At 55.3% G+C, this 25,798-nt stretch overlaps 1 protein-coding gene across 3 annotated transcripts in view; it reads left to right on the top strand.

Annotated features, from left to right (window-relative positions):
• RNF213 (ring finger protein 213) overlaps nucleotides 1-25,798 on the top strand; it is a 101,854-nt gene that overhangs the window by 556 nt on the left and 75,500 nt on the right. For all 3 annotated transcript variants that reach the window (XM_088028094.1, XM_028112521.2, XM_028112522.2), the window contains 10 exons: nucleotides 1,338-1,479; nucleotides 9,730-9,896; nucleotides 16,098-16,604; nucleotides 16,836-16,958; nucleotides 17,590-17,762; nucleotides 18,271-18,429; nucleotides 18,758-18,957; nucleotides 22,306-22,589; nucleotides 23,543-23,799; nucleotides 25,563-25,760. In XM_088028094.1, the coding sequence (XP_087884220.1) occupies nucleotides 1,383-1,479; nucleotides 9,730-9,896; nucleotides 16,098-16,604; nucleotides 16,836-16,958; nucleotides 17,590-17,762; nucleotides 18,271-18,429; nucleotides 18,758-18,957; nucleotides 22,306-22,589; nucleotides 23,543-23,799; nucleotides 25,563-25,760 (2,165 nt within the window). In that variant the 5' untranslated portion in view covers nucleotides 1,338-1,382. Of the gene's footprint in view, nucleotides 1-1,337; nucleotides 1,480-9,729; nucleotides 9,897-16,097; nucleotides 16,605-16,835; nucleotides 16,959-17,589; nucleotides 17,763-18,270; nucleotides 18,430-18,757; nucleotides 18,958-22,305; nucleotides 22,590-23,542; nucleotides 23,800-25,562; nucleotides 25,761-25,798 lie in introns of those variants that run through there.

Genomic DNA, 25,798 nt, shown 5'->3' with positions numbered 1-25,798 from the left:
ATCGCCGCCCCCGTAACCGCGCCGCCCGGAGCGCAGCGTCCTCCCCAGTTCCCAGGGCTGCCCACGGCCGCGGTCACCAGGCCAGGGTGGGCACCTCTGCCGCGACAGCCTTAAGGGCCACGAGGTGGCCGCGGGGAGGCCAGAGAAGGAGCGAGTGCGGAGATGCGGGCGGGCCAGCCGCCCCTGACCGGCCCCGCTCCTTGTCCCCCACCCCCACCCCCGCTAGTAGGCTCGGTTTGGCGGCGGGTGGGAGGATGGGCTTTGAGTTTGGCACAGTTCTGAAGTTGGGAAGAGTCCGGAGGCTGACTGAATAGTATTGTGCGGGTTCTCATTTATGCCCTTCGGCCCCTGGTGGGGGCGAGAAACAACAGGACACTTCACGGAGGATTTCTGAGCCCTCTTGCGACTTTTTGGGTGTGTGGGGAAGCAGAGCCTTGCGGAGGAGGACAATTTAGGGGTAGAGGCCCGGGCCTGGGGAGTCACTGAAAGTCTCAGAGCGAAAGCCCAGACCAGGATGGTGGTCACTTCCCTGGTCATGTGGCGGTGAGGGGCGAGGTGGGGGCCAGGGCTTGGCGGCGTCCGGTTGAGCCGGGCAAGCCGGCACACACCAGTCTAGCTCTGCCCTGCCCCCGGGAGCTCACTGTCCAGTGGACAGTGAGCCAAATCAGGGGGAGGCAGGGGCGGGCAGTGGGCTGGAAGCAGGCAGGACGCAGCCCGATAGCCTGTTAGGAGTCCTGACCACTAGCCCTGTTAGCTCTGGGCGGCGGCGCGGGCTGGTGCCTCGGATCCGCTCTGGCATCTCTGCAGTGCTGTCTGCCTCACCTAATCCCCATGTCACCTGTGAGCAGGTGCTTCTGTCTCTGTGCCCCTTGTCCAGTGCACTCTTACACCGTGTCTTATCTCAGGGTTTTGCACGGGCTGTGTCTCTGCCTGGAACGATCCGCCTTCCGCCCACACCTAGTTCTCAGTTGTCCCAGCCCCCAGTGTCAGCCAGGGGGGACAGTTTTAGACTCACTGGGTGACGGAGAGCCAGGAGGGGTGAGCCTGGCTGGGGGAGCAGAAAGGGAATAGGGTGATGGAGCCCCTGGTGGGGGAGGGGGAGGGGGAGATGCCCCCGGGGTCAGGAGCGGGGTGGGGGGGCGGTTACTTGGTGGGGGGGCCAGGGCTATGAGTGCTGCAGGTGGGGAAGTGCTAGCGCTAGGTTTCGATTGAGCCGAGGACCTTCTGGGCGCTGTAATTTCACTTTCCCAGAAAATGAAACTGAAGCAGGGCTGTGGTCACATGACAGGTGGCTCAGTATATAGTCAGCTGCCTGGGGTCCCTTCCTTTTTCTGCAGATCTGCAGGAGCGTGCCCGCCTGGAGAAGACCCATCCCTGGAGGAATGGAGTGTCTTTCGTGTGGGCATGTCTCCAAAGATGAAGACCCCAAGTTCTGCAGCCAGTGTGGACAGAGGCTGCTTCCTGCAGCCCCCGTAGCCGGTAAGGGCTGAATGGGGGAGGGGGGTAGGCAGCAGCCCAGTCCCACTTCCCTTCGCTGAAAAGGAAACTGTGGCCAACAGGCAGCTCAGTCGGGTAGGAGGAGGTCTTCTATGGCTGGAGGAACTCTTACTAGAAGCGCTTTTGTTAGAAGAACAGTTTCATCTGGTCCTTTGTTGGAAGCTTTTGTTGCTTTTTAAAAATTTTCAATTTCATTTCTTGGAGAGAACTTGAGGGTTCTCCTCATTCTCGGGACTGGGAAGTGTCAGGCTGAGCTGAGGGATCTTAGTGGATTTCAGAGGATGCTGTGTGGAAGTGGTGTCCCAGGTGCTGTGATGGGGGCGGGGTTCTCACAGCCTGGACGGGACCCTTCCCGCTGGCAGGTCAGTGCCTGAAAGGGGAACTATGTGAGGTGGCCCTCACCAGCCGGCTCAGGTCAGTCCTCAACTCTCTTGGTGTCCAGAACCACGGACTGCCTTCCTTCCTTTCCTAGGTGTTCTTGGACCACAGGACCTTTGCACTGCCTGTTCCCTCAGCTTGGAATATACCTTTCCTCTGAGGGCAGCACCGTTACCCCCTCACCTGTCTTTACTCCTCCACCTTCTCCCCTGGAGGTTCACTCTGACTATCCCATTGAGAACTACACCTGCCTGTCCCCCACCACCCCCCCGCACTTCACCAGGCTGTTTGTCCTTCTAGCATTGGCTCACGGCAGTGTGTGGCTTCAGACAAGACCTTTGCTCTCTTGTTGGCTGCTTTACTCCAAGTCCCTGGCACACAGTAGGTGCTTGAGTAATAATTTCTGGACCAATCAAAGAAAGTCCTCTAGAAGATCATGTGTGTTTTCTAAATACAGGTTGTGTGTGTTTGCACGGGAGTCAGTAAATGCTGTCAGTACCAGCCCTTCTTGCTTGCTGACCTCTGGGTAATCAGCAAGGGTGCCCTGTGTGTTAGTGGTGAAGGGGAGTCACTGGTTCCTTACTTACGCTTGTTTTTGCTGTGCGCATACAAAGTGCTCACATCACAGATGTTTTTATTGGACTGACTGTAAGACGTACGAAGAGGCGACTGCTTTTGTTGTCAATTTTTGCTTGATTTTCTTTTGCTGCTGCCCCTTTAGGGAGGAGCTCTGGCTGGAGTCAGACCTGGGGAGTCTGTCTTTTCCTTTGGAACACTGGGGACTTGACTCCCGCAGTCGTGCTTGAATTGGCTTGGTGTCCACTGTCCTCACTGATTCCTTGCTGTCTGGATATGGAACCAGGGCATAGCTGAGCTCCTGGTGTCCAGGTGGAATTTTGCACCTGCTAGGGCTCCGCACCCCTGGTCACTATGACATCCTCCTGAGTGGGAGACCTTGTGAGGGGGGGTCTTTGGGACCCCAGAGAGTAAAAACCCCAAATCAGACCAGTTGGTTAGAGCCTGGTGCTGTGCTAAGTATTGAGGGGGGACCTATCATAAATTCCCATTTTATGGATGCCAAGGGTGAGGCACAAGGAGGTTAAGTAACCTGTGTACAGTACCACGGCTAGCAAATGGCAGAGACAGGATTTGCACCCAGGCCAGCGGCTCTGGAGAGCTTGTGCCCTGGGAGGAAGCCATGGTCTTGCAGCCTCCAAGGGAAGGGAGGGAAGGGGGCCTGCTGGCGGCCCCCTCTATCTGCTCTGAAGTGCCACCACCTGGGCTGGGTGGATAAGCAGCTCCAGCCCCTGGGGCCCTGCCTGTAGTGGGGGTCAGGAGTCAGGGGTCACGGGTGAGGCAGGGGTTGAGTGTGGGCCTTCAGGGTGGAAATGAATTACTGTGACCAGGTAAAGCAGGGGGATCCCGGACGGAGAGGCCTAGGACCCTGAGGGGCTTTCCTGGAGGCTGGGTCCAATGCCTGGTGCCCAATGCCTGGAGACCCACCTCTCTGGGAAATGCTCGCTCCTCCCAGGGGTCTCCAGAGGAGCGCAATACTTCTGCCCTGCTCCGGTTTTCTGTGAGGGGGTGTCAGCGCGCTGCAGAGGGCAGCCCAGGCGTTTGCCGACAGAACGGGCAGAGGAAGGTCTCTGTGGGAGCCTGGGTGTGTGGCATTTTTACAGGATGCCATGAAGTCTCCCCGTCCTCACAGTAGCCTGGGGTCACTGTCCACGGCCCCGCTCATCCCAGCAGGTAGGGAGGGCGGGTCAGGTCCCAAGCGCCCCCACCCCTGCCCCTGAGAGGCTGGCAAAGGCCTGGAGAGCGGCCGGGGTGCTGGCTTCTCACGTGGGGGCCCTCCCCTGCGGCTGGCGGGAGTGGGGCCGGTCCTGGTCCCACTGGCGGGGCGCACCGGATGGGACTCCACGGGATCCCCAAGGGCTGGGGTCTCGGGAGCCATGGCGATCTCCCCCAGCGCCCCCGCCGGGCTCGGTGCTTCCTGCCTCCCCGCCCCTCCGCTGCCTCGCCCCTCCCTCACACCGGGGCCGTGCCTCTGTTTACAGGAATGCAAAGTGAAACCAAGCTGCCTGGGCGTGACTGGAGCTGCCCCGAGAATCTTCTTCCTGTCAGGCCCTCCCAGGGCTGCTGGGCCGGGGCTCGGGGGTGGTGGGCAGGGCCGGGGTCTGGGGGCCCAGAGAATGAATGGTCAGGAAAGAATTCTTAAGGCGTTTTTGGTGCAAAAATGGTGGTTCTATTAAAACACAGGGACGGGACCTGTGGGCACAAAGAGCTGCGCTGGGGTCGTGAGGAGCGATTGACGATATATTTTCAAGTTGGGACGGGTAGAGACAAAGGAGGTTTCCCAGAGGGTTTTCTTTTTTAAGATTTTATTTATTTATTTGTCAGAGAGAGAGAGAGAGAGAGAGAGAGAGCACAAGCAGGGGGAGCAGCAGAGGGAGAGGGAGAAGCAGCCTCCCCGCCGAGCGGGGAGCCCGATGCGGGGCTCGATCCCAGAACCCCGGGACCAGGACCTGAGCCGAAGGCAGCCGCTTAACGACTGATCCACCCAGGCGTCCCCCCCCCCCAAAGGGTTTTCTTATGTTAAAGAAGACTTACAGGATCCAGGAGGCCTGGCCATTGTTGGGCTAAGGTAGTTTTTGGCTCCCGCAAGACATGAACAGGACAACCCTTGGGAGTTCCTGGAGGAACTTCATCCTCTGCCTCTGCCTTAAGCATTTGTCAAGGAAATTTAGTTTTATCTACCATTTCTTCTTGCCTTGGCTCCCACGTCACTGGATGCCTGGGTCTTGGGGTGTGGGGGGGCCACGTGGATAAAGGCGTGGAAGGGGAGTGTGTGGAGAGTCCCAGCCCATCCTGGGCAGAGGGTGGACCACTTTGCCCAGGTCATGTTGGGCCAGTCCGATGGTGGAGGGTAGGGCCAGAGGAGAGGGTCAGGTGCCCCAGGGGACTCAGTGGGACTCGACCTGGAGTGTTAGAAGTTTATCATCAGGAGATGAAGTTCCGGCCAACGTGTTCACTTCTTTATTTTCCGCTATTTCCCAGTGTCCTTGATGTTTTTATAATGGGAAAAAGATGAGAGCCTGAGACCCTATAGGCATCCCGGGCAGGGCTGGGGGTGGCCCCAGGGAGGGTTTGTGGAAGCAGCGGAGGGTCACTAGTCAGGGATGGAGCCATCCTGCTTGTTTGTGCCTGTGGGGCCGGTGTGGGCACCTCGTCTCCATGGCCACCTGCACAAGCTGCGGGTTTGTGCTCACTGTGCCGACTCAGGTGGTGCTGGGGGCCAGGCGGACCTGGAGGGTTGTGTTGTTCAGTGCACTGGGTTTTATTATTTTAATTGTGGTGAAACATTTATAACTTGAAAGTTACCGTTTTAACGGTGTGTAACCGTTCAGTGGCACGAAGCACATTGTTACTGCTATGCAGCCATCCCCACCTCCCCCTCCAGAACATTCTCACCTTCCCAGACTGAAAGTCTGCCCCCAGTAAACACTAACGCCTCCCACAGCTGCCGGTACCCCCCATCCTCTTTCTGACTGTGGGAATGTGACTCCCCTAGGGACCTCGTGTGAGAGTGGGATTCGTGCCTACTTGCTTTAGCCTCCAGGACAGGGAAGGATGCAGCCCGTGTTTTCCAGCTAAGGGATGGGCCCGGATGGCTGGGGGCCTCCGGGCTAGCTGGTGGCCGTCCCAGGGGCACATGTGCTGCAGACCCAGGCCTGTTGCTGGGGCTCTCATTGGAAGGAAGCCTGGGTGTCGGAGTCCGTGTGGCTGACTGGTTTAGGTTGAGCTAATTTTGTGTGACGTTTTGTTGTAGCAATGATTTGGGGTTGCTGGTGAGGCCTCTGCCTTCTTCCCTCATTCCTGTACTAATCAGCCAGTGACCTGATTTTGGGATCTGAAGGCGCTCAGACCCACTTGGCTCTCTGGATACCCCTAGGTTTGTTTGCCTGCAGGCATGCCTGTTTGCAGGAGCAACGCAGGGGAGATCATGCCTCCCAGCATGCGTGCATGCTTCGGGGGTGGGGGACGGGAATTTGCTCTGATTCAGCCAAAATGTCCTGTGGGCAAGGACCATGGCCCCAGCAGCTGTCCCCAGGGCTTGTCGTGGCTTCTGTGAAGCCATGGGAGGCAGCCCGATGCCTGGGTTCCAACCCTGCTCCCCCATTGTTCTTCCGTATTTGTGTCTACCAAACAGTAAGGTGCTAGGAAAAGCACCTCCCCCATTGGGTGGCTGTGAGTACTTAATGGGTTAACATGCAGAGTGCCTACTAAGTGTCAAGGAAGGTTTGCTCTTCCTGAATCCAGCTACTTTCCTTTTTATTTTGATGATTATAGAAATAGCACATGCTGGTGTGAATTGATGTGATTTGAAGTGGGGGTTCAGGAGCAAACGGTCAAGAAAGAATTCTTGGAACGTTTTTGGTGCAAAAAGAGTGGTTTTATTATAACACAGGGACAGGACCCGTGGGCAGGAAGAGCTGCCCCTGGATTGTGAGGAGCTGTTGATTATATACTTTTGGAGTTGGGGGAGGTAAAGACAATGCAAAGTTTCCAAAAGGACTTTCCTATCTTAAAGACTCACAAGATCCGGAGGCCTGGCTATTGTCAAGCTAAGGTTGTCTTTCCTCTAGCAAGGCGTTACCATGAAGATTGGGAATTCCTGGAGGAATATTAAACTCTGCCTGTCTCAAGTATTTGTCAATAGGCTGCAGGTTATAAGGAAATCTAATTTTATCTACATTTCTTTTGCCTTTGTTCCTCACATCATGAATGACCTCCACATTATAGGAGGGCATAAAAACCACGAAGCCCCTGACCTTCCCCCAGCCCCAGCCCTTCACATCCCCAGCTAACACGATAGCATTAAGTATTTGATGTGTCCCCTTCTGGATGTTTCCTCTGCGTGGGAACGTGCGTACACACATGTGTTTCTCTAAGCTGGTGGGGTCATGCTGATGTAGCTTTAGAATATAGGTGAGGTTTGGTGGGGTGGGGTCCAGAGCCGACAGCCAAGGAAGAATTCTTGAGACGTCTTTGGTACAAAAAGGTGGTTTTATTAAAGCACAGAGGGGCGCCTGGGCGGCTCAGTCGGTTAAGCGACTGCCTTCGGCTCAGGTCATGGTCCTGGAGTCCCGGGATCGAGTCCCGCGTCGGGCTCCCTGCTCGGCGGGGAGCCTGCTTCTCCCTCTGACCCTCCCCCCCTCATGCTCTCTATCTCTCTCTCAAATAAATAAAAATCTTTAAAAAAAATTTCATTAAAGCATGGGGACAGGACCCGTGGGCAGGAAGCGCTGCTCCCCTGGAGTTGTGAGGGTGGCTGATCATACACTCAGGAGCTGGGGAGGTCAGGACAAAGGGGGTGTCCAGAAGGACTGTCATATGCTAAAGACTCTCAGGATATTGGAGGCCTGGTTGTTGTCAAGCCAAGGCTGTTTTCCCCTCTAATGAGGCACGAACATGAAGACAGTTGGGAGTTTCCTGGAGGGATGTTACCTTCCTCCTATCACCCGTACTTGTCAGTGGGCTTTAGGTCTAGAAGAAATTCAATTTTATTTACATTTCCTTCTGGAAGCTATTGCTAAGGCCTTTGTAACTAAACTGAGGGAGAGTCCTGTCCTGCAAGACTGTGATCTCTATAGTTAACCGTTTGTTTTTCCTTTAGGGCAGCCAGGAGTGCCTGAGGAATGTCACCCGTGCCACATTGGTGGTCGTGGGGGGGGGGCGGGGGGTGTAGGGCACCAGCTTCTGCTTTGTCCTCAGCAAGCCTTCTGCTCCCTCATCATTAGGGAGAGCGAAAGTCCCTAAGGAATTTCGGAAGCAAGGTTCCCAGGACCTTGAGGGGCTAGCTATTATTGGGAAAAGGTCATTTATTACCGTCTAATAAAACCTGGTCATGAGACCCTTCAGATGTCTATCCGTGGGCCACATGCCTGGGAGACGATTGCCAACATGTATCTTGGGGGGTAGAGATAAAGGGAGTTTCCAAAGGAATTTTTATTCATTTTTTATTTATGAAGATTTCATTTATGTATGTGTGTGTGTATGTATTTTAGAGAGGGAGAGAGGGAAGGGAGAGAGAATCTTAAGCAAGCTCCACAGAGCTTGGCACTCAGCACAGAGCCCAACGTGGGGCTTGATCTCACAACCCTGAGATCATGACCTGAGCCAAAATCAAGAGCTGGATGCTTAACCAATTGAGCCACTCAGTCGCCTCCAAAGGAATTTTTATATGTTAAAGTAGACTTACAGGATCCTGGAGGGTCAGGCTAAGATTGCCTTTTGCCTTTAGCGAAGTGTCAACATCGAGGCAGCTGAGTCCCTAGAGGAATGTCACTCTGCCTGTTTCAAGGACTTGTCAATGGGCTGTAAGTAGTAAGGAAATTTAATAACTTTTCTTCTGCCTTTGTTTGCCACATCACTAGGCACTTACCTTGTTCCACTGTTTTGCCGTAAGGCATATGGCGGGGCAGATCTTGCCCCTGGAACCCGTCTATCTGGAGGACAGCCTGGTGTGTTTATAATGCATAGGGCTTCTGGCCCCTCTGGCCTAGGAGTTTCGAGGTTTCTTGTCCACCCATATCCTCTGTAGCACTGGGTGCTATCGATCTTGCTAATCAATGCCAAGTGGATGGGTAGACATGGTATCTCACAGATTTCTTTCTCACTTCCTTGATCAGTAGGGAGCCAAGGATATTTTTGAGGGTTAAGAGGTCACTTGTATTTCTTTTTCTTTGAACTGCCTCTTGTTTTCCTTTTGGGAAACTCATTTTTTAGAAAAATTCTTACTGGTTTTCATAGTTGTTGGGGCTGTTTGTGTTGGAGAGGACCAGAACCCCAGCTCCCTGCTTCATCAGCTGGAGGAATGCACTGGCCACACACACTCAGCTCCAGATCCAGGGATTTGGATTTCCGTGGGGCTCCCTCTCTGTCCTGAGTTTCTCTGTCTCTGCATCTTTCTCTGGTCCCCTGCTTTGTCCTTAGGCTGGCTGTATTCATAGAGGCAAGCTGGCTCACCAGTTCCGGTGCCTGGGATCTGTTTGTCTGACCGTGGGAGGAAATTAATGTGTCTGAAACCCCAGTAACCAGACCTGGAGGCCGTCCTCACTTCCTGCCAATCACTGGGGCCCGGAGAAATGCCAGGTTCTCACTGGGTCAGGCTAATCAGGGCCCGCCCCACGTAGAGGCAGGTGGAAGAGAGACTGGCCAAAATGCTCACAGTTTATCATCAAAGGAGAGTGACCCTGGGCTGGTGTGTGTGATGATATCCTTGCTGCTTTGGTTCTTCGGCCATCAGTTTGTTGGGGAGGAAGAATTTTTCTCTGCCCTTCAAAATGCTTCTGGCTGGTCTAAGAATTAAACTGACATGAGACAGATTGACAGGAGAAAATCAAATTTAATTTCCACACAATGAGAGATTGCAAAGACAAGTGAAGGGAGGTGTATATGTGACCCTGAACTCAGGAGAAGGGGGTAGGTGCCTGGAAGAGGGGCTGAGCATGGGGCACCTGTCCTTCAGAAGAGAGGAGGAAGCACTTTGGGCAGGGAGGGGAGTGGCACGTTCTGTTTTGGAGACAGTCGGGGCCAGGCCACTCTGCCGATGCTGACATCAGAAAGAGCTAGATGCTCAGACTGCACGTGCTGTTTTGGGGGTTCAGCCCCATCCTTGGGGCTGGGGCCAGGGTCCTGGGTCCCTCATGCCCACCCAAGAGCAGAAATTGTACCCAGGGAAAGTGCATGATGGGGGAGAGGGCTGATCTGCCCAGTGTCCTGGGAGGATTTTCCTCCGTGACTTCCCTTACTTTTCCCTGAGACCTGACCCATGTGCATGTACATTTGTAGATTCTGAGAACAACAATCCTGAGGCAATGCCAGCCCCAGAGGAAAAAATGGAGCATGGGCAGGAGCTGAGAGAGGATGGTGGCCCTTTCTTGTCCCAGGGCTCAAGTCATCTCCCGCAGGAAGATCCGGATGAGCCCCCTTCCAGCGTCTCCTTGGCCCGCCGAAGAGTGAGTATGCCTGGTCCCTGGTAAGGCAGGTCTGTGAGGAGCAGTAACTGCCCGTTTCCCACCTGCTTGGCCCGGAAGCTGCTTCTGTTGTGGTTGCACCAGTTGCTGAACAAGGCCCCCTGTCCTTACTGTATGGCTCGCCGTGGCCCCCAAAATGCCCTCCCCACCCAGCCCTCTGACAGCTGCACACTGGGCAGCCGCAGGGCAGCCCCTTCTCTGTGCCTGGTTGTGAGTGGGAGTGTGTGGCACCGCACGGTGCCTGGGGTCCTGTTCTTCCTGCCAGACCCAGCCGCTGTGTCTCCTACGGCAGGGACTGGTGGCTGGTGTGGCCGGGCTGGGTCTGGAAGCCTGGGCTGCTGCCACGTGCGTGTCCAATGCACTGGACCTCTTTGCCTTGACGGTGCTGGTGCTGAGGTGTCTCAAAGCCACAGAGACAGGGTTGGTGCTCAGGGAGTACGCTGGCTACCCAGACACTCCTCCCCGGAGAGTGGGGGGGTAGCTGGTGCCGAGCAGCCTGCGGTCCCCTGCAAGTGTCAGACCCCGAGCACGTCGGGAGCCCTGGGTGAGGCTGGCAGGGAGCGCCCTGGACAGGTTCAGGGAGAGTGGCAGGAGAGGAGATCCCGTACCGAAGATCAGCCTGTCCAGACCCAGCAGGCCTGTGGTTTCCTGCTGGAGGCCGGGAGAGGGATGCTGTCCTTCTGGGTCGGGGTTGGGGCGGGTGTCCTGTCTGTTCTCAGTTCCTTGTGGTGGTCAGGTCAGCGGGGGAAGCGCTACAGCAGGCTGAGTCCTGGTTAGTGTGGGCAAGGTGTGGGGGGTGCGTGGGGGGGGTGTGAGTGTGGGGGTGGGCAAGGTGTGGGGTCTGCGTGGGGGGGTGTGAGTGTCGGGGGTTAGCATGGTGTGGGGTGTGCATGTGTCGGGTGTGTCTGAGTTTGGGGTGTGCGTATGAGTGAGGGTATGGGGTGTGCGCATGGTGTGTGGTGAGTGAGAGTGTATGGGTGGGGGGCATGGGTGATGGGGTGCGTGTGGGGTGTTGGTGTGCGTGGAGTGTGTGGGGGTGTGTGTGTGGTGTGGGATGTGAGTGTGGGAATGCATGGGTGAGGGGCATGGTGTGAGGCTGTGTGAGTGTGTGGCATGTGAGGGTGAGGGTGTGAAAGCTGGGGTGCGTGGGGGTGTGTGTGAGGGTAGTGGGTGTGAGTGGGGGTTTTGTGTGGTGTGGGAGGGATGTGTGTGGTGTGGGATGTATGAGTGGGAGTGTGTGGTGTGGTAGGTGTGTGATGTGGGGTGTGAGTGGGGGATGTGTAAGTGTGTGTGTTTTATATATGTTTGTAGTGTGTGGGCATGTGAGAGGTGTGTGTGTGTGTGGGATTTGTGTGGTGTGGGTGTATGTGTGGAGGGTGTATGAGTATGGGTGTGTGGTGTATGTTAGTGTGTGGGGCTGTGTGTATCTAGTGTGTGTATGTGGTGAGGTATATGTTAGTGTGTGATGTGTGTGTGGTGTGGAGTATATGTGAGTGTGGGTGTGTTAGTGTGTGGTGTGTGCGGTGTTCGGTGTGGTGTGTGTGTGAGGTATGTATGTGTGGTGGGGGTATGTGGGGTGGGGTGGGGGTGTGTGTGTGGGAGTAGTTGGTGTGAGTGTGGTGTGTGTGGGGGGGTATGTGTGTGCTATGTATGTGAGTGTGGTATGGAGTGTGTGTGAGTGGAAGGTGTGTGTGTGGGTATGTTCGTGTGAGGTGTGAGTAGGGTGTGGGGAGTGTGTGTGATGTGTGAGTGGGTGTGTGTGAGTGTGGGGTGTCTGTGTGTGGTATGTGAGTGGAGTGTGGAGTGTGTGCGTGTGGGATTTGTGTGGTGTGGGTGTGAGTGTGCGGTGTGTTTGTGACGTGTGAGGGGGGGGGTGTGAGATGTGGTATGTGTTCTGTGCATGTGCGTGTGAGTGAGTGTGTGTCCTTCCCCTTGGCGAGTCAATGTCCAGAGCTGGATGTGGGACAGTGAAGGTTTAGGTGAACTCTGGAAATGGGCGCTGAGGGGCGCACACCCACAGGCGGGCGCGTGGCACCGTGAGTGAACCTGGTTCTGAGCCCAGCAGGACTGGGGTTTCTTTTTTAACCTTGAAGTAAACAGAGTGAGTTTAAAGCTCTTTTGGAAACAAAAATGGGCAAGAATAAGCCAAGAATACTATGAAAAAGGAAAATCTTGAGTGGGACTTACTGTACTAAATCAAACAAAAACGTGGTACAAAGCCATAGTCAGTAAAACAGTGAATTCTGGGGGCGATTGCTGCACCAGAAGAGACAGTCCTGAGTCAGAATCTCGTATGTACAAGAACTGTGGGGGGAAATATATGTAAATATTTATCTGATCTCTGAATGGGGAAAGATTTTCTGGTGATTAAAGCAATGGAAAAGACTACAAATGAAAGACTGGTGGTTTTGACTTAAAAATACTAAAAATCTCATAGAATATGATAAGCACAAATGAAGAGCAAACAATCTAGGAAAAACATAGAATATTCGTATTTACATAAAAGTATTTTAGCAAAGAGTGAGTTGCTTCAATATGTCAAAAGCTCTTAGAAATCAAGAAGAAAACAGTAAACAACCCAGTAGGAAAAAAATGGGTCAGTGGTAGATTGTAGTCTATAAATAAATGGCCTGTAAATTTATAAATGTCCCACCTCTGAACTCAAACATGGAAAATAAAAAGAACTGCAAGCTTTTATATGAAGCCTATCAAATTAGAGAATTGATTTAAAGTCAGCATTTGGGGCAGAGTTCTCCCTACACCTGTGGGTAATGTGGTGGGACCACCCAGCAAGACAGGTGCTCTTCTTCTCTGATTTCATTGTGAGAAACGACCCCAGAAAGGCATCTGAAGGTTTCGGAGAGGATTTAATCACAGCCTGAGCTTCTGTGGCCAAACACTGGAATCCTCCTGAATACCCCACCATGGGCCTGTGACCTCCGACTGCTTTTTCTCAAAGATTGAAGCTGTGGGGAAATTCTTGCAATCAGATCAGATAACTAACTAAATAAAAAGATAAAAGAAAAAAAACAAACCCCAAGTATGGTAAACGGATACCAGCAAAAACGGCAGAGAAGGGGCCTTCAGGGGCCTGTCCCTCCCGGAGGAGCACCAACCAAACTGAGCAAAACGGTCAGCATAAGCTTGTTTGCACCTTTGGAAAGTCTCAGGAGCAGGAGACGTAGCCCTGGTGGCAGAGCTTGGTTTGTGGGGTTTCGGCCTGGCCCCACCCCCTCCCCACACAGGGGGTCTGAGGGTGCTGCAGGCAACTGGAGGGGCTCCCTGCCCCCACCAGGGGAGGGAAGTGGGGAGTCACTGCTCAGAGGGCATGGGGCTCCTTCCGGGGGGATGAAAATGTCTGGAACTAGATAGCGGGGTGCTTGCACAGTGAGCACCAGATGCCACCGAACTGCGCACTTGAAAATGGTTCATTGTATGTTCCATGATTTTCACCTCCATGTCAGAAAGCTGTGTGTGGTACTGTCACAGAAGGGGTCGAAAACAAAAGCCTAAAGGCACACATTCCCACCCGGGAAGGGAAGCCGGAGTGCGGAGCACAGGCAGAAGCTGGTGAGGTCGTCCCTGGGAATTCGCTCGCGGTGGCCATTCCCCCAGCCTCTAGTGACCCTCCAGAACCCCATGGTCAGACAGCGTGTACGTGTGGTGAACAGGCTCGCGTGTGCAGCCGGGGTGTTCCCATGGAGTGGGGGGACTCTGCCAGGGAACCAAGAGTGGGGCCCCAGACTAGAACAGGAGCCTTTACTCGATGAGTCCTGAATCGGGCAGCCTCCCACCCCTTAACAGAAGGAGCTCCCAAAGGCTGAGTGGAAGGTTTTCTTAAGGCAGAAAGGGGTTGGAAAAGGAAATTATTAGTAAAGAATGCATTGTTTTCAGGCAAGGTTATACTCCTTGGGGGTCAGGCGGAGGGCTGGGTAGGCTGCTTTCCTGCAGAGGGTGTCAGGGAGGGACGGCCTCTGCCCAGGGGCGCCGGGCGGAGGGCAGGAGGAAGGGGGTGTCTGCGGAAGAGGAACATCAAAGCAGGAGAGGACGACAAGGAGGCGTCTTGACTGTGTCTGGCATTTAACTGATGGACGTGGCTGAGTGACAGGAGGAGGGGTCTTGCCACGTGGGGAAGCACCTGGGTGGTCAGAGGAGGAGGGACAAATGGGGGGCAAGGCAAGTTTGAGCAAGTTTAGGATTGGCTGGTCTGGATGATCTTGGTGGGCTCTGGGCTGTCGGGGTGTCGCTCGTCATTTTGTACCTGGCCCTGGCGTGATTTAGGGCAGAGGAACAGTGGCTGAGGGAGTTGGGTGCGGGTGTGGGCTCTGCATTGGCCGACTTGCAAATGGAAGGGAGTCTTCCACTCTCTCTAGGGGTGAGTTAGCCCTGGGAGCGGCAGTCTCCAGGATTAGCAAGGACCCCAAACTGTCAAAGCATCATAAGCTGTAGAAAATAAAAGACAGGATTAATACCAGAGGCAGGAGCAGGACAAGTGCAGGATGAGGCAGGCAGGGAGTGAGCAGGAGTCTCCTGGCCACACTTCGGCTATTACCCTGGGTGAGCGACTCTGACCGCTTGGACGCAGTACGGGATCAGGGAATCCTTGTGGAATGGACGAAGCCATCTTGTTAGGGGTTTAGTGTCTGTCAGGCTCAGCCTGCACCATCTCCTCCAGGAAGGCTTCCGGGCTAGAGGCCACCTCTGGGCGGGGCTCCCAGGGGCGCACTCCGGGCCCTGCACGGGTCCTGCTCTCCAGCGGCCCTGGCAGCGGCTCCTTGGAAATGAAGACTCCCAGGTCCCCCACTTTCGGTCTCTCAAGGTCCCGTAGGAAAGGCTTGCGATGTCGGAGTGTGATACATGGAGGCCCATGTACGCTTTGTAACATGCCGAGCTACCATCTGCCTGTTAGCGCGTGTTTTAGCACTCTGTACGCGCATGGATGTTGGACAAGTTACTGCCTTAGATAACCTTTTTTTTTTAAGTTTTACTTATTTAAGTCATCTCCACACGAACTCACAACCCCAAGATCAAGAATCGCATGTTCTTCCGACTGAGCCAGCCACAGCCAGGTGTCCCTTAGACGACCTTTTTTTTTTTTAAGATTTTGTTTATTTATTTGTTTATTTTAGGGAGTGAGAGAAAGCGAGCAGGGGGAGGGGCAGAGGGTTCCACAGAGTGTGGAACCCAACGCGGGGCTTGATCTCATGACCCCGAGATCATGACCTGAGCCAAAATCAAGAGTCAGCTGCTTAACCAACTGAGCCACCCAAGGCCCCCCACCCCACCCCCGCCTTAGATGACCTTTTAGGGCCTCTTTCCTGCCACCGACCGTGATGGTAATGGGTGTCAGTTGTCAGATAGGCTGGGAAATCTCCCTCGAGGGCTCAGCACTGGGGCGGCCCCTGTGTCCTGCTGGTTGTTGTGGGCAGATCTTGGAGAAGACCCAGGACCTGACCCAGACCAAGGCCACCACGCCCCATGGGCAAAAAAACCCCAAGTTCTTCCCTCGGTGTCCCCAGCAACTCGACCCAAACCTGGGGCTGTTGGCCAGTCTCAGGTCCACGCTGTGTCTCAGGGCATTTACCGGCCACTGACACTTAATGCACCGACTCCTCTTCATTTGCTCCAGAGCTGTAACCCAGGTGAGGTAAGGCATTGAGTCCCGGCCGGGTCCACGGAGGGGCCTGCCCAGCTGCTCCCCACAAGCTGTTTCTGATTCCAAAGCTGGGAGCCCTGGCCGCTGAGCAAGGATCTCCAGGCCAGAAAGGGCTGTTCAGACTCCCGTCTGCTTTCGGTCTCTCAAGGTCCCGTAGGAAAGGCTTGCGATGTCGGAGTGTGATACACGGAGGTCCATGTATGCTTTGTAACACGCAAGCAGCACGCTTCCAGGATGTCCCATGGGAAGCAGTTCCGGGGGAGGTTCTCAGCTTTGATTTGGCAGAACGAAGGGTGTGGTGGGCACTGCTCGGCCGCGTGTCCTGCAGCTCTGTCCACTGCCCGTGTCCATTTGTGTCTCTGCTTCAGTCTTTCCAAGGTAAAGACATGGCAGATTTGACAGATATAAGGGGGTTTGGTCAGGCTAAGCTCGACGGATTTGAGACATTGAAAGGAAAGGAAATTGGAGGAGAGTGTTGGGAGAGTGTAGTGACCCTAGGAAATAACATGAGTGTCTCTTCTGTTTAGAGCAAAAGGAAGAGAGGGAAGAAGAGAAAGAACCAGAAGGCCTCCACTTCCGCAGAGCTGGACTCCTTGTTGGAGGCTTCTTCCATCCCCAGTAGTGTCAGCTCGCTTGCAAACCCCAGCTTCCAGGACTCAGCCCCACCCCAGAGCCGGGCTCTGCAAGGTGGTCAGACCAGCCAGCCGAGCCAGCCCCCAGGCGCCACCCCGACGCCACAGGAGGATGGTGACTGCCCAGAGTCCGTGGGGCATGTCGAGGCTGGCAGCAGCCCTCTGCAGGACCAGCCCGGGGGAGGTGTCCTCCCGAACGGGAAGGACCACGACACCCCCGAGCCCTCCCAGGGCAGAGGCCCCCGCCAGGAGGGGGCTGGCCCAACCACCTCTGCCAGCAAAGACTGTCCTGGCAAGGAAGGTGCTGCTCAGGAGCTCCTGCCACCTGAGTCCAAGCGGGGCTCTGAGCCCAAGAAAGAACCACAGACTGCCGCGCAGCAGGCCGGGGCCCACGCCTCTGAGGTGAGTTGTCGGGAGTGATGAGTGGGTCCACTGTGCCCGGACAGCGGGCTGTGGCCAAGCAGCTCTGCCATCGCCTCCCTGCGTAGGAAGGGCACCCCTGGGACTTGTTCCCTGCGATGGTGCGCCCCCCCCAAGCCGCTGATCCCTCTCGCTGGGCTGGTGGCAGAGCTGACCCCTACACCATCGGGGCATCGCCTGGGCCCTGACGTCTGGGGCCTCTGTCTCCTCCAGGAAATTGCTGCTGTAGCCCAGCCAGCTGAGCCGGTGGGAGGGGCTGGGGAAAAAGTGAAAGCCAAGACTCAGAACAAGAAGCAGCCGCCAGCAAGTGCCCCTGCTTCCCCAGAACACCGCCAGGTAGGGCGTCTTGTTCTCAGAAGCCTCCATGTCCTGCTGTCTGTCCCACCATCTGCTCCTTTGGGCCCCGTTCCTTCTAAAGTTCATCCTTTGTTCAGTCATTTGGTGATTCTCTTTTGGGTGCTAGGGATGCAGCCATGAAGGAGACCTGACTCCTGCCATCAGGGCCCACCTTCTGCAGGGGGAAAGACAGAAAGCAAAGTCAGACATGGCGAGAACCACAGAGAAAAGCAGGGTGCGGGTGGAGGGTGCTGGAGGTGGGTGCTGAGAGACCGTCGCCAGGCAAGCCTCCCCAGGGAGGTGCAGATGGGGCAGAGATCTGTGAGTGAAGGGTAAGCCATGCGGCTCTCTGGGGACGTGTCCCAGGCAACAATGGCAGGTGCAAAGGCCCTGTGGCAGAGTGTGGTGGGCCTGTTTAGGGAACAGGAAGGAAGCCAGTGCCCCCAGAAGCAAGTGAGGGGAAAAGGGTTGCAGAGGGACTCTTGGAGGCTGTAGCAAGTGGGTCAGAGGGCAATGGAAGGCTCTGAGCAAGGAAGGGACACGACCACTCTGGCTGCTATGACAAGCGTTGACTAGAGGGGGCCAATGTGGAAGCTGGTCCCAAAGGTCAGGGCTCGGTTACTTGTTCCAGGAAGCTGAAACCAAGAAGACAGCTGTTACCGGAGACAAAGCAGGTGGAAGTGAGAAGGCCAAGCCAGAGGGTTCGAAGAAGCCAGAAGGGAATAACAAGAGTTGTGTGGCCTCTGTGAAAAATGAGAAGGAGCAATGGAACCGCAAAGCCGGAGGGTGTGAAGTGAAGGAGAGGTGGGTGTGAGCCCTGGCACTTGGGACAGCCTGCCCCAGGCAGGGGACAGAGATTCCCAGGCTGCCCTTCTTGGTGACTCTTTTGGGGGGCCACGTGTCCCCTCTCCTTGCTTGGTGAAATGCTCCAGCACACAGCGTGCAAAGGCCCTGGGGTCCCTGAGGCCATGTGGGCCTTACAGAACTCAGGGGAGAAGCTGGTACATCCCAGAGTGCTCATCAGCCCCCTCCCGCCACTGCCCTCAGCCCTTCGGGAGCTGGGCAGAGTTGGCCCCCCACCCTGTGGGTAGAAGCCCACCTTCCTGCTCCACCGGGGAGGGAGGCCCAGGAGGACCCACATGGCATGGGGTCTGTCTGAAGTGTGGATGTTCTCGCACTCTGCCTGGGTGTGTGTGAGGGCACAGTCGAGAAACGAGGACCCTGTTGTGCACGTGTGTGCGTGTGCATGTGCGTGCAGGGGGGCAGGCAGATCTAGATCTAATTGGTGTTTCCTTTTACGGCTTTCTTCCAGCCCACTGAGTCTGCAGGAAGGAATCACGGTGTACTTCCATGCAATCATCTCTAAGGATTTCAGCTTCGACCCCAGCCTCCACAAAGTGTTTGTCAGGGGGGGAGAAGAATTTGGAAAGACCAAGTGGAATTGTAATGTCTGTGAGATGCACTGCACCAAGTGAGTGTACCGAGGGCTTTGTGGGGAATGTACAGAATATCCAGTCTTTGAAATATGTGGAAATAATAGTTTTTTCAAGTTGATAACATTCTTACACTTTGGAAAACGACTGTTTCAAATATCTGTATAATGCATTTCTGTGTCATATGTCACCATGGCCCCTTTAATGTTGGTTCTGTCTGCAAACTATGTCTCATTCTAGAAGCATCCTCTTGGGTCAGTAGTGATTTATAGCTTTGGGTCTGCACTCCAGGCTGTGTTTGAGGGGAGCTAAAATGTTCAGAATAGGAGTTTTTGTGGATAACCGGCTGGTGTCGTGTTTATTCAGAGACCTGCATGAGAACGGGTTCCTCGTGGAAGGCAGTGCTGTCCTGTCCAGGCAGCACGTGAATAAACCCATTCCTTATAAGTACGTCATCATGCGCAGCAAGGGCCACGTCGAATTTGAGTACATCTACAAACGTCAGCAGAGCGGTGAGCACGTCAACCGCTGCCTGCAGGTGAAGGCTACGCTTCTGGGCTCGGGAGGTGAGTCGCTGGCTGGGCCCCTGGGCTGAACTCAAGAGTGCGGGCACCGGGCCTCCCGAAGTGGCTGTTCCCCTGCAGAGCAGGCCTTCCCGGGGTCCTCTTCGCTGGCATGGCCCCCGCCCCCCCAGGCCCCAGCCTCCAGCTCTGCGTTGAAGAAACCTGCATTTAGAAGCCTGTTTTTGATCAGTGTAACAGAACCACTCACCTCCCAGGGGAAACCAGGAAAAGGAATTTTACTAACGGTGGGGAGGGTGAAGCCGCTGGGGGTGAGGGGGTGAGCGGCTGGGCAGGGCGCTGGCAAGATGGTGTAGGGCTGGAGGACGAGGCTGGAGCTGCGGGCACCCACCCCTGCCCCAGAGACTGTGAGTCAGACCCCTGCCCGCACCCACAGCCCTGCTGCTCGGCGTCCTGGCTTTCCTCCACTCTTCTCCTTTCTCCTGTTTATGTCTACTTGCTTCCTTTTCTTTTCTTTTCTTTCTTTTCTTTTTTCTTTTTTTTCTTTTTCTTTTCTTTTCTTTTTTCTTTTCTTTTTTTTCTTTTCGTTTCTTTTCTTGCTTTTCTTTTCTTTTTTTTTTTTAAAGATTTTATTTATTTATTTGACAGAGAGAGACACAGCGAGAGAGGGAACACAAGCAGTGGGGAGTGGGAGAGGGAGAAGCAGGCTTCCCACCGAGCAGGAAGCCCGATGCGGGGCTCGATCCCAGGACCCTGGGACCATGACCTGAGCCGAAGGCAGACGCTTAACGACTGAGCCACCCAGGCGCCCCTTTACTTTTCTTTTCTTTTTTCTTTTCTTTGTTTTTTCTTTGCTCTATTTTCCACTCGTTGAATGCAGTGTGTGTGTGTGGTGTGTGTGAACATGGTGTATGTGTGTGTGGCGTGTGTGTGGTATGTGTGGCGTGTGGTGTGTGTGTGTGGTATGTGTGGCGTGTGTGTGGCATGTGTGTGGCGTGTGGTGTGTGTGTGGTGTGTGTTCTACCTATACACGATCTCCGTGGCTTCTACTTGGGGAACTTGCGTGGACCTTCTCTGTGGCCTGGTGCCTGGTCTGTGGTGGGGGTCCCCGTGGGCTGAGCAAGACCGGGCAGTGTGGGGCGCTCGGATCTCCGAACGTCGAGGAGATGAAGCCTATTTGATAGTAAAGTCCTTTTTCGAGCGGTTGGCCTGTCAGCTCCCGAGAGGCCTGTCTCCATCCGTCTGTAGCCCGGCGCTTCTCCCTGTTGCTCGGCCGTGAGCTCCGTGGGCCTTCAGACGCAGGGTGACTGTCGGGACCTGGGGCTGCTGGTGCCTGAGCCGAGCGGGCGGGTTGGGGCGTCGGAGCAGGCCGGAGCTGAGGCCTGGTGACCAGTGGGAGGGTTCACGGGAAGACCTTGGCTGGCTTTCCGCGGGCCAGGAGGTCATTGCTTGAGCCCAGGTGCAGGGTGCCCCAGCCGCTGACATCATCCCTGCAGGCGATTTGCGAAGGGTGTCTGGAAGGTGCTGGAAACGTGGTGATTGAGAGAGGTTTTGTGCTCTGCTCCATCTCGTGTGGCAGTGGCTCATCTATAGTAACTTAAATAAACGCAGGTCTCCTTATTTCCAGTGCGGGTGGGGGAGAGGTGGCTGCCCCGCTTCCTCCCTTTAAGCGTCCCCGCTGAGCGTGAGCCTCAGTGGCCAGGCTGCCAGAGTGGGGGTTCCGGGCTGCAGCCCCGTGCCCCAAGAGACCCAGACCAAGGAAGCACATGCTGGTGGCCTGGCTCTGGGGGGCCTGAGTGTTTCCCTCCATGGTCCCTCCGCGGCCCTCCGTGGTCCCTCCGCTGTCTCTCCGTGGTCCCTCCGTGGTCCCTCCACTGTCCCTCCGCGGTCCCTCCATGGCCCTCCACGGTCCCTACACTGTCCCTCCACGGTCCCTCCGCTGTCCCTCCGCTGTCCCTCCGTGGTCCCTCCACGGCCCTCCGCGGCCCTCCGTGGTCCCTCCGCTGTCTCTCCGTGGTCCCTCCGTGGTCCCTCCGTTGTCCCTCCACGGTCCCTCCATGGCCTTCCGCGGTCCCTCTGCCGTGTGCCGGTGCCGTTCTGCCTGGAACCGGGTGGTGCACCTGCTCTCCGCACCTCTGGCTCCTGCTTCAACATCTCCGCCCTCATCTCTGCTCTGCCCTTTGCTCTGGGGTCTGCCTCTCCGGCCACCTCTCTGTTTCGCTGGGCTTTCATTGGTTTGTTTTATTTCATGGTTTTTCATTCAGTCTGACCGTCTTCAGTGGATGCACTTAGCCTGCTGGTTGCTGCTGGACTTTTGCCATCTTGACCTGTCTTTTCTAATCACCTTGTTTTCATGCCCCTTTTTTGGATATTTTTTCTAACTTGCAGAATTTCTTTCTCTTTCTCTTTCCTCTAGTGGGTTGGAAACTTAAACATTTTATTTCTTTTCTTCTGGTAGATTCTGAGAAACTGAGACCTCTGATGTCGCCCCTCCCCCCATCCCAGGGTCGAGGGTGTCCCCTTCACAGGAGCCCCGGGTGGCACTCCTTCCCCCTCTGGGGTGGGGGTCTGGCCAGGCCAGGAGCTCACATGGGCCTCTGGAAGTGGGACGCAGAGAGCAGGAAAAGCAGTAATTCCCAACAGTAATTTCAAGTTCTCGCCAGGCTGGGATGGAGCAGGGGTTGGGTGAGTGGGGACCTCTGTGCAGACAGTGGGAAGCAGAGAGTACCCGCTCTTCCTGAGACTTGCACATTCCGATCTGTTTACGTGTTCATGTTGCCTCTGGCCATCTTACTGATCCTTTGGTCTTCTAATTATTTTGCAGCTGGTTTTGCTGGATTTCCTAACCAGCACTCGTACCCTTGCACCTAGTCCCAAGAGCAGGGGTGGACTCAGCCCTTGCCGTGCATCAAGGGCTCTGTCTTGTCTGTCCTGCATGGAGTGGGCGTCATAGCTCCCAGCACAGAGGAAACTAGCTCTTGTAACTTAGCAAAGTGGGGTGCTCAGCTGCTAGTGAGTGCAGTTTCGGGATGGAATTCTTAACCTCTGTGTGATCACTTTCTAATGAACCCATGTACCAAGTGGGCTGAGCCATCTGGTTCAGTAAAGACATGTTTAGAGTATTTTCAGGCCAGCTGAATTATGGGACCTTGGGTCCCCTTCTAATCACTGTGGGACGGCAAGGGTCTGTGTCCTAAACACAGCTGTGCTCCCCCATGGGACCAACCTCCGTGTTGCTCCTCCGCCGGCGGGTCCCGGGCCCACATGAGTTCGGTTCCTTCCCTTCCTCTGCCTTCTCCAGTCCGTTGGTCCGCCTGCCGGGGAGGGGGCCTGTGCCTAGGTCAGCGCGTTCGCATGGCCCACGGTGTGGCGTTTTCCTCTCTTTACTCTTAGACTGGCACCAGTACGATGATGTGGTTCGTATGAGGTGCCCGGGGATGCTTCAGAGGATGATGAATTCTCTAACGGACGGTATAAGGAAGGACGTGGTGAAGGGGAAGCAGATCGCGGCCACCATTATGCTGAACAGCATCTTCAGCATCCTGCAGACCTGGAACGCCATTAACCTGAAGAGCTTTTTTACCCAGTTCCAGCAGTTTTATTTTGTCGTGAAAGTGCCCATGATCTACGAAGGCCAGGCACAGCCCTGGCACACTCTGCAGTACGACGAGAAGGAGGTACTGGGTGTCAGGGGTGTCCCCCGCCGCTCCCCTCACCTTCTGGGCAGTCCGCACCACCCCTCTTCTTACCGGCAGGGGTTGTCCCGGGGAGCAGATGGGGGCAGGTGGACGTCGTCCTGCCCATCATGCAGGCGCTGCTGCTTGCGGATTCTCGGTCCTCCCCTTGTTCTTCCTTCCCCACCCCACCCCCACCCCACCCCTGGTCCCACCTCCTCTCCTGGCCCCACCCCCACCCCACCCCTGGCCCCACCTCCTCTCCTGGCCCCACCCCCACCCCACCCCTGGCCCCACCCCCTCTCCTGGCCCCACCCCCACCCCACCCCTGGTCCCACCTCCTCTCCTGGCCCCACCCCCTCTCCTGGCCCCACCCCCGCCCCACCCCTGGCCCCACCTCCTCTCCTGGCCCCACCCCCACCCCACCCCTGGTCCCACCTCCTCTCCTGGCCCCACCCCCACCCCACCCCTGGTCCCACCTCCTCTCCTGGCCCCACCCCCACCCCACCCCCGTTCCCACCCCCTCATCCCCCTTGCCCCCCCACCTGGCCTCTGGGGGAGTGGAAGGAATGGGTGGAACCCTCCTTTATCATCTCTCCCCCAGCGTTTTGGGATGGCTCTGGCAGTGTTGAGAGGAACCTGGGCCATTTCTGAGATGGAAGCTGGACCCTTGCAAGCATGGAGGGGCCCCTCCACCAGGCAGGGTTTCTGGACGGCACCATTGGTGGTAGCTCCCAGCAAAGGCCCTGGGGCCACTAGGCCTGGGGAGTGGGGGGTGCTCAGGGTTTGTTGGGGAGGGCAGGGCAGTGGGATGGCCCCTCCATGGGAGCTGTCTCTGCCCCTCGGGGGCCTTGGTCCCCTGCCCAGCTGACGTGGCGCTGAGGGCAATGAAGGGGGCCCCTCTCACACCCCTGATGGCTTCAACTCCATGGTTCTGTCTTCTCTCCTGGGACCAGGTGAAGAGAAACCTGTGGGAGTATTTGAAAAAACAAGCTGCGCCATTTCTGGAAAGAACTGGGGACCCTCTGCCTGAAGACAGCCCAGTGAGGAGTAAATTGAGAATGGGCCTGATTATCCTTTTTGCAGTGGAAAAATTTGACATTCCCTTATCAGAGAATGACCTGGTGTTGCTCTGTACCCTTCTTTGCTTGAACGCTGGTTCAGCAGGTGACCTTGACAGTGACCTAAGGCACATCTTTGGAACATGTCACAGGTATTGTGTGTGTGTCAAATGATTTTATAGCTGTTTATAATGATGATCTGATTATACAAATGAGCGTTTGTCACAGGTTGGATGCAGACGTGCCAGGAGTAAAGTCTGCCCGTGATTTCACTCACCTGCCACTTCAGTGTCTGCCTCGCCAGCCTTCTTCCTAGCATATGTTTGGTTTTTACTTTTATTACTCTTCTATCGAATAGCCTGCTTTTGAGAAGCTTTATGGTATATCATGCCTCGCCCCTGGTGACCCAAAGTGAACAAACCTTTTTTTTGTTTAATTAAGAAAATAAATAAAGGAGATGGGACACCTGGCTGGTTCAGCCGGTGGAGTGGACGACTCTTGATCTCAGGGTTGTGAGTTGGAGCACCATGTTGGGTGTAGAGATGACTTAAAAATAAAATCTTTAAATTGATTTTTTTTTTTTTTAAGTAGGCTCCACACCCAACGTGGGCCTCCAACTCACAACCCCAAGATCAAAGTCACACACTCCACCGACCGAACCAGTCAGGTGCTCCACATAAAAATGAAATCTTAAAAAAAGAAAAACAAAACAGGAAAAGTGTTTTATTTGAGCCCAAGTTAAAGCAGCTAACTGGGACACACACCAAGAGGAGTACGCATGCTCCGGGGAGGGAACACGAGGTGCAGGTGATATGTGCTTTTTACAGAAGGAGTTACAGATCATCACAACGAAGGACATTCCAGAAAGTTACAGACTTTATCTTAATCTTATGGGAACCAGGACGTGTTTTCTCTTTTTCTTATCTTTCTGTTTGGAATGCTCCTTTTTTGATTGATTTATTTATTTATTTTAAATGAAGCGGACATACCATGTGTGCTCTGGGCAGAAATAGAGCCTGTGGGTTGAGATCATTTTGACCTTTGTAAATGTCAAAGTTTAGCTTCCCTGGGAGCCAGGGAGCAGCGCCCACAAGCACGAAAACTTGAAAATGTCCTGTATCACCCTGTGTACCTAAGGTTGCAGGGATTAGGGTTTGAAGATTGACTGTAGGGGCCCAGCCCAGGCACGCCTGTGGAAGCAAGGGGGGTGCTCTCCCTGGGCCTCAGCCGCAGTGCGCTGGGCCAGGTGCGGTGTGGAGGCACCAGCCTGCCCTGAGGAGCCTCCGTTGTCCCAGGTGGAGGGGCCCGCCCAGCACCCGGTGATTTCAGGGCCTTCCTGTGCTATTTTCGGCAGCCGTGTGACCGGAACTAGAGGGTGGTAGGAGGCGGCCTTCCCTGAGCAGTGAGTCTTATTAGGACATCTGCCTCTTGGTCTTACAAACTTGAAACACTGAGTGCAACACTACATTTTTTAAGAGAGAGGAATTGGCAGCAAATGTACAGAGGTTTTGAGTGTTTCCAAGAACCGGCGAGCATTAATATCTTGCGACTGTAGGCAGTTTGCTGTGTGTTGTTGGCAGGCTGCCCCCCTGCACTGGCAAAGTGGCTTTATATCTGGATTTACTGTTGCCAGAGGGTCTGGGCTCACAGATCACATAGCCCCCCTGAACCTCAGCTGTCAAGGGGGATAGACGTTTGCTGTGGGGCTTCAGGGAAGGCCTGTCCAGAGCCTGATGCTTCACAGGGTGCCGAGGGCGCCCCGGATGTCCCATGCAACCACGTTTCTCCTGGGGCTAGTCACTCTTCTCGGCCGTCCCCAAATGCTCCTTCCCTCCTCCGTGCGGGTTGCCGTCAGACCCCCGGGGCAGGACATTGGCCAGCCCAGCTCACCGTGGGCTCTCTGCTCCCTTCCCAGCTGGCGAGAGTTCTTGGTCAACCTGTGCCGACAGTGCATAGCGAAAACAGTGGACCTCTGGGTGTTCACCCTGCCCGTCTTGCACCACTGCCTGGCATCATCCCCTCAAGGAAAGGACTCCAGGATGCAGCCTGAGGACACCTGGGCGGCCCTGGAAGGAATCTCCTTCTCTGAGTTTCGGGAAAGAAGGCTAGATCAGTAAGTTGTAGAGCTGCACGTCCATCTGTAAATCTTGG

Source organism: Eumetopias jubatus, unplaced genomic scaffold, assembly GCF_037043125.1.
Source record: "Eumetopias jubatus isolate StellerSeaLion01/CBP00866 unplaced genomic scaffold, mEumJub1_p1.0 scaffold_10, whole genome shotgun sequence".
In the NCBI taxonomy this organism is placed as follows: Eukaryota; Metazoa; Chordata; class Mammalia; order Carnivora; family Otariidae; genus Eumetopias; species Eumetopias jubatus.
This window is presented reverse-complemented; position numbering and strand designations above follow the sequence as displayed.